General features: G+C 43.8%; 1 protein-coding gene across 2 annotated transcripts in view; it reads left to right on the plus strand.

The window, feature by feature from the left end:
* The first annotated feature begins 1439 nt into the window (after nucleotides 1-1439).
* CDK14 (cyclin dependent kinase 14) overlaps nucleotides 1440-12535 on the plus strand; it is a 311233-nt gene continuing 300137 nt past the window's right edge. The window contains exons 1-2 of one of the 2 annotated variants that reach the window (XM_085227413.1): nucleotides 1440-1936; nucleotides 7368-7399. In XM_085227413.1, coding sequence (XP_085083539.1) covers nucleotides 1846-1936; nucleotides 7368-7399 — 123 coding nt within the window. In that variant the 5' untranslated portion in view covers nucleotides 1440-1845. The remainder of the gene's footprint in view (nucleotides 1937-7367; nucleotides 7400-12535) is intronic. The other variant, XM_085227412.1, reaches the window with a different exon arrangement.

Raw genomic sequence — 12535 nt, forward strand, 5'->3', positions numbered from 1 at the left:
TCCAAATTCACTAGGTGCTAGAAGCATTGGCTCATATTGGTAAGACAGCATCTGTCAGCTAAGCCTGGTTAATTACAAGTTCCTCAGAAACTCTATCCCTAATTGCCCAAAGACAGCCACAGTCTGAATTAGGGCAGTGCTCATGCAAGTCTCTGCTGGGCAGCACGGCCCCCAGTGTGAGTTGTATGCACAGGGAGTGGAAGAGCTTGAATGCTCAGTGTTTGTTTCTGGACCAGAATATGTGTTTTGTGCTGGTGGCATTTTCCTCTTCACCCAGAGGAGTACTCACAAATACTAGCAACAGATGTAAACAGAGATCAAACTCTTTGACTGTTATTAAGGACTTAAATGTCATCTTTCACACAGACTGAATAAAACATCCTGAAGTGCTTGTGTCCTCCGAGTCCCTTGTCTGTTTCTTCTTAATTTTTTACACTTATATTCCTGTATTCCTCTCTTCAGTGTTTCAATTCCCACTGCCTCCATTTTTTTCCATAATACAACATACCGAACATGAAATCAGCATTTTAGCTCCTGTTTCAAAGATGCTAAGAGGGTTGGTAGGACTCACACCTCTGAAAGTCTTTCTGCCAAGCTGTAGATTCAGGGTTTGTGCACAGGCCGTCCTACAACCTTGTGCATGGCTCTATGGCAGGACACTTTGCCATGACCTGGCACATCACAAGAACACACACACAGCAGATAGCAGTGTTCCTTCTAGGAAGGCCTCACGTTGTCCCCACATTTGCCATCCCTCTGACAGACAGGTCCGATCCCAAATTGTTCACAATTGCAGATGGCTCAGATCCAGCCCACATAAATGCCTGTCTAGACAAATGTGCTTTTAAAATTGAGTTAGCCACTCTGAGCTGGGGCACAAATTAATCCTGTAAATTGTGTTAACTGGCCTCACTATACCCAAGTTCATTTTAACCGGATAACATGCATTAAAACACCATTTGAAACACGTAAACCTCAGTTTTAAAGCATGTTTGTTCTCAAAAAGTACATGCTTTCTATTTTAGACCAGACACGGACATCCATCCTGACGGATTAAACTGATTTATTTTCCAGTAACGTTGGTTCAATTGAGTTAACGAGATCAAAAGCTCTAAGTGCTCATTAACCCATAGACTAACACATCTGAGGGTGCGTTACCTGGCTGTGTTTAGGGCTGGGTGGGCACCACAGACCAGGTGCCCTTCTCCCACAGCCACTCGAGCATCAGCCCAAAGCCAGGAGGTCCGCCAGGAGAGTCGCCTCCTCGCACCGCCAACACAAAGCCCTCGCACCTCCCTTTAAGGGCCCCGTCCGGGAGAGCAGCCTCCGGGCAGAGCGGGGAGGATGGCTCCGTCTGAGGTCACCCCGTACCCGGCCCCCGCCCGTCCCAGCGCCCAGCGGCCCGGCGGGGCGGGGCGTGGTGGGACACCGCCCTGTAGGCGGCCCGGGGCCGGAGCCCGGCTCGGCTCGGCTCGGCTCGGCAGCCTCCGAGAGCAGGGCCGGTCGTCTCCTCCCTCCCTCCCGGCCACGGCGCGGGGCTCCTCCTCCTCCTTTCTCCGCCGGCTCCCTCCCTCCTTCCCTCCCTCCCTCCCTGCCTCCCTCCTCCCTCCATCCGTCACCCCCCGGCCGCACTTTCCTTGCGCTGCTCCCGTTTGCACTTTCCATCTCGCTCCTCCGGGGCAGCCCGGCGAGAGGTCGGGCCGGGGCTATGCGCCGTGCGGGGAGCGCAGCGGCTGCCGCGCCGTAGGGAGTCGTCCCCGGGCAGGGCCGGGGTGTCCCGCTGCAGGCGGCGGCTCTCGGGCAGGGCTCGCGCTGCCGTCCCGCCTCGGGGCGGAGGGGCCCGCGATGTGCGACATGATAGACTCGCAGTCCGCCGAGAAGATCAGCAGAATGAAAAAGTTGCGAAGAACTTTGTCGGAGAGCTTCAGCCGAATAGGTGAGGCCCGCGGCGCTGCCCGGCGTCCCGAGGAGAGCGCGGGGCTGAGGGCGGGGGGTGCCGGGTAACAGCCTCTTGCGGGTACCGCTCTGGAAGATCGGCGTTTCCCTGCTGTGTGCTCGTGTGAGCGCTCAGCCCGTGATCGAGTTAGCCCGAAACAGTCTAGCAAAGTGAGAATGGACATCGCCCAGTGCGCTGCCAAAGTGAAACCTTGAGGAAAAATGCGGGGAAACGAATTTGTTATTGTGTGGCTGCGGGTCTGGCCGCTTATTTTTCGTTCCGGCTGCACATTCCTGTAAGTTGAGGCATGAGATGCTGGGGCTGATAGCGCCGGGTGGGAGACTGGGGAGGGCAGACAAAAGAAGTCGGTCTGTCATCGCCGCCGAGCCGTGCCGCGCAGCATCCTGAGGCAGCGATACCCACCGCGTCTCCCTGTACCGCCGCTTCGCGTTCGGCTTTGACGCCGCTCCGGGTTTTGTTCTGAGAACAATGCTAAAGAGTTCTGCCGCCTTTGGGTCCGTATTCCTGCCGACCCGGGGCGCGATGCTGGGTTTCGTCCGGCGCCGGTTGGAGGCGTTGCTGCCGGCTGCCCGCAGCGGCGTGCTCAGAGCCGGGGAGCGGGGCGAGGTGCGAGGCAGCGGCGCGGGGCTGAGCTGGGGGCCGCAGAACCGGCGGGGAAGGCCCTGCCACAGCTCTGGCCTCGCGCTCACCCAGTCAGGGCAGGGCGCCGTCGGGCGCGTGTCTGCTCCCAGAGCCGCTCCGTCTGTATCTGAGCTGTGCTCCCTCACAGCCCTGGCAGGGAAGCACACAACACGTGAAAACCTGTGATGCCCACGTAGTGGTGAGACAGTGGCACGGGCTGCCCAGGGAGGTTGTGGGGCCGCCGTCACTGGAGATGTTCACAAAACGTGTGGATGTGGCACTGAGGGACGAGGTCTGTGGGCTCTGTGGGGATGGGTCAGTGGTTGGACTGGGTGATCTTAGAGGCCTTTCCAACTGTAGTGATTCTTTGAACCTTTAGCTTGAAGTGTAGGAGAGCACCTGACATCAGGTATCTTCCTGTTTGGTACCATTGCTAGGTAGGTAAGACTGAAAAGAGCTCATTCATGTTTGCAAAAGAATTTCAAAGGTGAATGTTTCAGTTCTGAAGTGGATATTAAGTCACAGTTGCACGTCCCTCTGTTTCCATATGAGAATATCTCTCACCTATATTCAATCTTACATCAGTTATAGGCGTTTCGCCAATTTGATTAAAAAAGCCACCCAGGTGTTTAGCCTGTCACATGCTTATGTGTACGTACAGACACAGACAGCCTGATGCAGACCTGTGGGCAGGCTTTGCCAAGTGGAAGTCATTAACAAAGACAACACTTTAAATGGAAGTGCTGTATTATCATAGCAGCATCGGTCCCGCTAATGCCTTCTTGGCACCACGACCTCTCTGAGTGCTAACTTTTGCATGTGTTAGTGGCTTTCTTGGGTGATTGCCTCTTTTGGTTGCTTTAACTAATGAAACACTTCAGTTTCTGTGGGAGCTTTGGGCTGATTTAGGTGCCCACATTGTCATACCTTCTGTGTACCAGGGCTCTTTGTGCGGTGCCCGAGCTGTGTTTGCCTGTTGGGCTGTTCTGTTTTATAAGTCAGCAAAGCTGTTCCACCTACAGATGCTCCAGTAGTGTGAGCATCATGCTATTAAGGTGCGCTGAGCAAAAGCTCTGATTTATCAGATTGAGGTTTGTACCGAGCCCACTCTCCGATAGCCACAGCCACAGATAAGCTCAAGCAAAGTAAGCCTCTGTTCAAAAACTCTCAGTTTGCATACCAGGAAATGCTCCGGTGCAACATGTGCTCCACTTCTGTTTTGAGATTAGAGAAAGGAAACCAAACCCTCAGTAGAGAAAACTTTTACTTTTGTCATGCTGTTTTCACATCTCTTTTTGACAGTCAGGTGCTCCTTGGTCAGGTCAGCAAGTGATTGAGTGAATCTGTATCTGATCTTCAGCTTTGTCAGTCATCCATTTCCTTATAATTTTTTATAAGCCTGTGATGGTCTTTTAACTTTTCCTTGTAAATGTTTTCATAAGTTTAGGTACCCAGAAGCATTATGAACACTGGTGCTGGTGCAGGTGATGCAAAGTGATGATGTCTTCCTCTGCAGTAACAGAGACGTCTCACTTAGCTGGGCAGGGCAGCATGGGCATCCCCCAGTGCTACTAGGTCTCAGCTGCTAAATACGATTCTTCTAGTCCTACAGAGCCCCTTAAGCCCCTTAATTTTGATAACAGTGTTTCCGTTAGCCTCTCTAATAAGAGTGGTGGAAATGCTCAGAGTTGTCATTGGCAGTTTATTTTTGATAGAGCTTGTAAGTCAATAGCCAATAACTGCCTTCAGGACCTCTTTCTCCCTACTGAGTGATTCCCTCTATTTGAGAGGATGAAAATCAGCAAGGAAATCAAATGCTGATGTGTTTTTGTTTTTTTTTTTCTTTCCCAGTCTGCAACAGTATGCTGAGTAATACTTGAAACTATTTTCCAAAAGAATAAAACAATTAAATGTGGTGTAGAAGTTCTGGATATTCCCCAGCATCTTTAGATGAAAGGGGTTAGCCTTAAAACCAGCTCAGTCATCCCCAGGCACAGAAAAGAGCCATTATTCAGTACTAGTTATAGCCTCGAGCAGTCTTGGCCCATTTTCTTAACTTTGATCTGATACATTTCAGCCACTGCATCCAGAAACTGGCAGAGGGTGGTGAATATTTATCTGTATTATATATACTGCAAAATGCTGATTCAATCAATAGCTGTTGGAGTTCCTGATACTGGAATTGTTTCTTTCAGCTTTATGAGCTGAAGAATGTGATATGTGAAATTGTCTGACTTAGCCTTCAACCTGAGCACTCACCTTGTCCCATTTGCAAGCCTGGTAAAGGGTGGTACAGCACTGTGGCCTGTTGGAAGAAATGCATGTGGCCTTTTGTGTGAAGTTGAAGCTGGTATTCTGAAATTGTCAGGATGGCTTCTATTGCAGAATTATGAGCTCACAGTTTCAGAAGAATGAACTGTCTTTGCAACAAAGGCATCCCTTCAGCTAGCAGGTTTCTGATGCTACAAGGAGTATCCCTCCTAAAACGTAGCACAACTTGAAGAACTCATGTTGCTTGGAAGTTGAACAATTTACAGAATTCTTTTTATTGATGAGTTCTTGGCAGTGCATCACTTCCTATACAAACAGCCAAATTAGTTTACAGACAATCCTTTCCTTGCTTACACACATAGAGTACACACAAACACATGATACTGGATGTTAACCAACTTTGTGAGTCTGACTTGATTCACTGTTTCTTTTAGCATTTAAACCTTTATTAGGTTTGCTTCTTAGTTTTACCCTTTGATAATTACGTAATTAAAATCAATTATCAGTAATTTTATAAAATTACCATCATCTTGTAGTTATATAAAGAGTCCCTGGCTACGTGTCTGTTGGAGTGAGTATAGTACCAAACCATATTTTGAGATCCTTTCAGCTCACGCCATTTAACTTTTTTCCTTATGCAATCTGTGTAGTCCAAGCCCAGCACCTTGCTGGGAAGGGCAGAGCAGGCAAGAAGCCCTGCTGCAGTTGCTTAAAGGGCATGAAAGCTGTCCTCAGCAGCCCCCCCAGCCCCTGCGTGCTATGCTGTGCTACCCGCTCCTCACTGACACAAAGGTTATCTCCACTATCTCCTCTCATGTATACTCGCATAGCTTGCATACCTGAGGTAATGAGAAGTGCATTTGTAAACAGTTTTTTATTATTATTGTTATTTTAAAGTGGAGAGTAGAAGTAAAGACAAGCCAGAAATGTGCACAGATTCCCATTTCTTGTTGCGCTGGGAATTTTGTTGTGATCTGTTGTTTGGTTATTCCTGAAACGTTTTGGTCTTACGAAAGCTGTGAGTTTTGGTGCGGAACAACAGCTTGTCAGTGTGACCCAGGGGTGTCATAGACCATATTTATAGCCTGTGTGTTGTCATGACCTGAGAGGTAAATTAAAATAATTAAAAATGTGTTCTTAAAAACAGTTCCACAAGTCTTTTTTTTTTTTTTTTTTTTTTTTTTTTTTCAATGTCCTGCCTCATAACTTTTGAGTGCATGGGATTGGCAGTCTGCAAATGCCTTGTAAGGCCTTCACAACCATAAAAATGCATTTCACAGTAAAAATGTGCAGTCTGTCTGCCCCAAACTTCTCAGCAAAGTCTTACTTCTTTTTTTTTCTTCCTTCTTTCCCCCTCTTCTTTCCCCCTCTTCTTTCTCTTTTTGAGCTTGAAATCTAGATGAGTAATCTCCAGCAATCTGAGCGAAGTCATTTTTTTGTGTTCCGAAGAAATGCCAGTATGAGAGCAAACAAAGGCTGGAACATGCCTGCTTTCCTGCAGAAGGAGAGCTGTGGTGTGTAGCTCACAGCCCTTGGCAGGGTTGCAGAGCTGCAGCACTATCCTTTGGCAGTGCAGCATTCCCCTGCCTATTCCCCTGCCTCACTTACTCTGTGTTACAGCTGTGGCGGCCAGAGTTTTGTTTTTTATTATTATTCTTTCTGTTTCATAGAACACAGGATGGCTTGGGTTAGAAAAGACGTTAAAGCCCACTCAGCCCCACCCTGTGCTGTGGGCAGAGCCACCCCCAGCAGATCAGGCCCAGTCCCAGTCCACGTTGGGCATCTCCAGGGAAACCTCCGATCCCTGAGGACAGGGTTTGGAAGGGATTCTGAAGGGAGAAGGAACACCTAGAAGTGAAAACTACTGAGTCTAGATTCCCAATGGTGCTGGACACTGAAGTAAAGACACCCAGTATGCTGAAGGATCAAAGTCATAAGGGCAGTGCTTGCTACAGCTTTAGAGCTATTTGCGTCTTTCTTGCTGCAGCTGTTCACATGTGTTTGGAACTGTTTTCATACTTCCTTTTTTTGTTGGTTGTGTGCTAGTTGATAGGGTAAGAAAGAAAGAAATCTCACCTGCTTTAATGAAATTAATATTGGGGGGAAGGGGGAAGGCCTGCTACAACATCATACTATAATGCAAGGATGTAGTCCTTGGCAAAGAATATGTGGCTAGTTCATTGTGCTTTTGATGTATGAAGTTGTCAGGCTCTCGGGAAGGTGTTTTCGTGCTCGCTAAGAATTAAAAGAAAAGCGTGGACTTTTATTTTCCTTAACCTGGAAAGATAATATATTTCATAAATATGTAAATGTGGTTTCTTGGAAACATGCTGTGCAGTCCTACATACCATTTAGTTTCATATTTTGAGTGTAAAATTGTTATTCATGCCAGCATGTTCTTATTTTCTATTATAACAGGAAAGAGTTGCTCTGTTTTTCTCTTTCCTGGAGTTAGTTACTTTGTTCTCATTGAAATGCAGCACAGATAACTGTTTATTTTTTTCCTTTTATTTTAAAGCCTTGAAGAAAGAAGACAGCAGCTTTGATGAGGTAGGTTAAATATCTTTCTACTTCACATAGTCCAGATATGCTTAGTATTTCTCACTTGTGCTCGGAGACCCACAGACAATAGTGTTACTACATGCATATGTGTTAATGCATGCACACTGCTTGAACATGTGTTCATTTTGCAAATAACTACCAGATGAATTGGTTGGTTGAAGGCTCTGAATGGAATGCCTGTTTTTTTTTGAATATAGTGAAACTGAATGTTGTGTGAAGCGTGCTCTTGTAGAACGGGTAATGCGGAGAAATGGTGTGTGTGCGGATAAAATACTTCACAGAACTTTACCTACAATAGTTGTCATAACTGTAGGTATGTAGACAATATCGTAATATAATTCTTCAGAGAACACTGTGTTAAGTGCTTCTGCATTTTATTGTCTTTGTGCTGAGCGTCTCAACTGAGGTAGGTGCTGCCTCTGAAATGAGGCAAAAACAATAAAGCACACACAAACCCAACAGCTAGCTGGAATGATAAGACTGGTACTTGATTATTCACTGAAGACATGTTTGGGGCTTGTCCTATCTGTAAAATGATGCATGTGTTTGTTAAGTTGTAAACTATGCTGCTCACAATTTATGCTTGCTTTTATTTATGATGAGTCTTGGAAGGTCTGGGTTGGTGAGAGTTGTTCTGCTGCACAAGTTTACTCAGGATCGGGTGTAGATCTCAGTGTGATAAGTTGTCAGTTGGTAGACAGGCTTGCCTTGTACTTCTCTCCATCACCATGGCTGGAAACAAACAGTAATATTTTCATCTGTTGATATTACAGTTCTGCATGCAATGATCTTAAATCTTGTCTGATTGTAGTGAAATAGTTGGTGTCTAATGCCAGATTCTGAAATAAATGATGATGTAATATCCTTGATACTGGATCAAATCAGACTGTTTCTTTCTAAACAGATCACAGCAAATTTGTGACTCCTCTACTGAAATTCACTAATAGCAATACAAGTGTTTTATTCTTTTCTGACATTTTGCAGAGTTCAAATTCTGCCCAGTCCCTCTCAGATCTAGAGCAAATATTCTGGAGTGAGATTTTGCCTTCAGAAACCCTTGTTGCACTATGTAGAGGTTCTGACTATTGTGGTTCCCCTACAGCACTGTTAGAGTTTGATTCCTTCTTAAAGTTATGGCTGTTTTGAGAAGTGGCTGGTAGACTCTGAATCCTTATACAAATCTTGTCTGTTTTTATTCAGTACTTTCTTTACTTTAAAGTCTTCAATGGTTTAACTTTGTTATATTTATCCATTAAGTATTTCATTTGATACAGAATTTGAAAGGATTTGTTAAAAGTTAAAAAAAAAAAAAAAAAAAAAAGCTGCATTACAAAGATGCCAATTTTCCTATCCTCCCCTTTCACAGGATTGTCTGTCTACAGCTCGTGAGCATTTTCTTTAAACTTGGTTTTCTCTTTGAATAAGTGACAACTGAAACAGATTTTCTACATAAATTTGGGAATATGTGCAGAAAAAAGATTCAAATATGTTTTTAATGGAGTTGGACATATTGTTTGTTTGATATACTGCAGTGATTGCAAAGGAATACTAGTGGGAAAAGCGCACAAAATGATTTTTCTGTCACCTGTAAGTAAGAAGGAGTTTAATGTGACATGGGTATCAAGCAGTTACATTGTTTTAGTGGCGCTTATTGAAAAGAAGACAGGATTCATATTTTATGTTGTTTCGTTAATCTTGGCAATCTCAATGCAGAAGTTCTTGGAAGTCATCTAGCTCAAGTGTGAATCAAGGAATGGGAAGTACCAGGTGCTTAATTCCCTTTGTATCAAACATCCTTCAAATCAGAAAATAAAACGATCTCAAGTAACAATAGTGTACCTGATTGTAGTGATGGGACAAGGAACTTGAGGAAGGGCTCTATAGTGACAGGGAAGTCATGATTTTAGACCTTTAAATTGTGACCAAAGCACCAGAAGCAAAAGCAGGCTAGCAGGGGCCTGAAATCTCTGAAGGGAGAGGGAAAATGACATAAAATGGAAGACTACCTAGGGCTGCAAGGACCGCCTTTGCAGCTAAGTCAGTTGTCAGATTATTCTGCATATTTTGGGTTTACATCAAGCACTTGGTTGTTTATCCTTAGGGAAATAAAAAGGAAAAAAATGAGCTGCTTAGTGGGTCTTTTTCTACCTACTTAACACTTGCATATCGTAGCTTAGAAACCTGCAACACTGCAGGAAGCCTTTATTTTGGAGAGAAGCTACTAAGAATTAAGATATCAAAGATGGCAGGCAAGTGTGTCCCATAATTGCTTTCTGTGGGTTATGAAATTAATCTGTCTAGTAAATGAGGACCAACAGAATCGCGAACAGCCAAGCCTGTAAGATGTATGTCAGAAAACAATTTTAGTTGTTCCAGAAGTGTTTCAGGGATTTCTGCAGTGCTGATTGTGGCATCTTCCAGAAGCGCCTGTGTATAAATGAGTAGACCACTTTCTATGCTGTCTTAAAACTTTGTCTTTTTCCTTTCTATCAGATTGGTGTTTACTAGTCACCCCATGGGAATGTTGTCCTGACCCAGTACCTACTGAAATCAGTGGGAAATTCTCCTAGTTTTCAGTTGTTTCTGGATCAGTTTCTTTCAAAATGAATTATTATAATGTGGGAGTAGAGAGCACAGGATGTTTTTGCCTGTTTTCGGGGTTACTTTAGTTGAGTGGGAGAGAGTAAGGCAGAGTTTTCCATCTTCTTTTTGTGCCCTGAAATGTTACCTGCTCTCTGAAGAAAGCCAGCCATAGAAAAGAGTTGCTCTACCCCTGGAAACAGCCTAACCCAAAGCCAGGCAACCCTTTCTTTCTGAGTGTAGGCTTTGGCTGGCAAACATCTGTTTCATTCTTTTGGGCAAAGCACTGAAAAAGGATTATCTGTAAAGTGTTATCTTATTATCTACTCTGGATAGATGTAGATCTTGCAAGATGTAAGATAAACACCTCTGAGGAGTAGTGCTACATGCAAAGAGCTGTCTATGAACAGAAGTTTGGCTTTTGAGTGAGCACTTTCTTTTTTGGCATTCCATTAGTGTCTTTCTCTGTCCATGTTAAAAGTAATAACTTCAACTATGCAGGATTGTTTAGATGTTTGTGGACTTTTAGTGTAGCAAGAAATGAAGAATTTGGCCACTATGTCTTGTAATGGTGTAGTTTTCTTCTTTTTTGCTTGAATGTGATCATAGCTGACCATGTGTAGCTAAACTGCAGCATATTTGTTGGAGAGACACCCAGTGTTGATATTGTGACTAATCTCATCGCAATGCTGGTAACCTATTCCTTTGCTTAGCTGCTTGCCCTTATAATATATTTTGAATTGTTATTAGTCTTGAGCTGTTGGTTCTTGCCCTTCTGTTGTTAGTGGTTTCTCTGAGCACCTAAATCATAATTTAAGGCCTTTTGTCATAAGTCATACTTGCTAGATGAATTAATATCAACGTCATAATGAAATCAAAGCAAAATAATCTTAAGTCTCTGATTAATTTATACAACTACAGCTAGTTGTGTGCAGAGCTGTACTGCTGTTATTTTGCTCTATTTCCTTGTTAATTTTATTAGCTTCAAGAACACCTCAGAGAAGTATCCATAGTGCAGTTGTTTTTTTTTTTTTTAGTGTATTTTTTTTAAAGCTCAATTTCCTGGGAAATTATGAAATGTGATTGTGTCTGCTGCATACATAACTCTTTCTGACTTCACCCAGTAATTTTGAAGTTGACCAATGCTGGGACTCCTAGAAGCTTGATGGGAGAGCCTGTGAGCTGGCTGAAGGACAGAGACAAAATCTGTTCTGACTGAAATTCTGACGGAGTGTGAGGTCTTGTGAATATAGGAGGATCTGTGTGGAAGGCTTATGAGTACTCTGGCTTCAGCAAAATCCTTCATATTTATCTATTCCTTACTGTGTGTAGAGTGTCCAACAGTGAGGATGCCAAAATTCATTTATTTAATTATTTCATTCATGGAACATCTTCTCTGTGTTTGAAATAGAAGTGTCTGGAAGAGAAGGGAGTTCTGCCAAGTTACTTCTTAGTTCTGTAATATGCTTGCTCTTGCAATTCCACAATGAAACACAACCAAAAAGGATACTCCTTCTGTGGGGTGTTGCATTAAGTGGTTGGTTTAAAGGATCCTATGTCTGAACCAGAGAGCATTTTAAATTCAGGGAGCTGAAAGAAAGGTTATTACAGAAAATAAAGCAGAACCCTCCAACAAATATATAAAGAGGATTTTTAATGCTGTAATACAGGAAGCACATAATATGATAAGTAATAATTTTGCATTTTTCCCTTAAGTTTTTTTTGTATTCAGTAGTACCTTGAGGGAGCAACACATATAGGAAAGTATGGATATGGCATTAAATCTTAGCCTTTTGCTCCTACAGAAGAGGATCTGGATTATGGAAACCTTCAACAGGAGATGAAGGAGAAAGAAAATTAGCCCTCTTGAGATTTAATGTTACTTTAGTGGTATCTTGGTCTAATCATTGTTTCATATCCAGAAGACTTGTAAGTATGATACTGGTGTGTGACAGATTGAGGGGAGAGCCTGTGATAAAAGGGTATCCTGATTGTTATCTCTCCTTCTTTGATGGGATAATTCTTTACTGGTCAAGGAATTGCAAAATCATTGCAAGGCATGGCCTGGTTATCTGCTTCTTGATGACTGGGCTTACGATGCAGTAGACTGGTGACTATTGCAATGTTTTGTGTGGTGGAGACTTTCCAAAGAAGTGGTTAAGATAAGTACTGTAATAATAGTCTGAAAGCCTTTGGGGAGAGTGGAGGGAGGAATTATCTGTCCTGAGAACTTGGGTGGGATTTGGGGTGTATGATGACATTGTACCTCTCATCTGCTTAGTGCTAGGCAAGCAGGTAATGGGTGGATAACTGTTATAATGTGAAGCTGAGAGCTAATGGGAGAGAGATTTAGGAAGAAGTGCTGGGGAAGAAAAACTTAAATGAAGTATAGGTGTCAAATCTGTTTGTAAATAATGCTAAAGAGTGTTATCTTCGTCTGGTGATTTATGATAGTTTTCCAATCACGTACAGAGGTGCCTTAAGCATCCTGTGAGATGGTCTGTTCAGACATGTCACCAAGCAAGTGAGAGGAAATAGTTTCAG

Source organism: Meleagris gallopavo, chromosome 6 (assembly GCF_905368555.1).
Source record: "Meleagris gallopavo chromosome 6, MGAL_WU_HG_1.1, whole genome shotgun sequence".
NCBI lineage: Eukaryota > Metazoa > Chordata > Aves > Galliformes > Phasianidae > Meleagris > Meleagris gallopavo.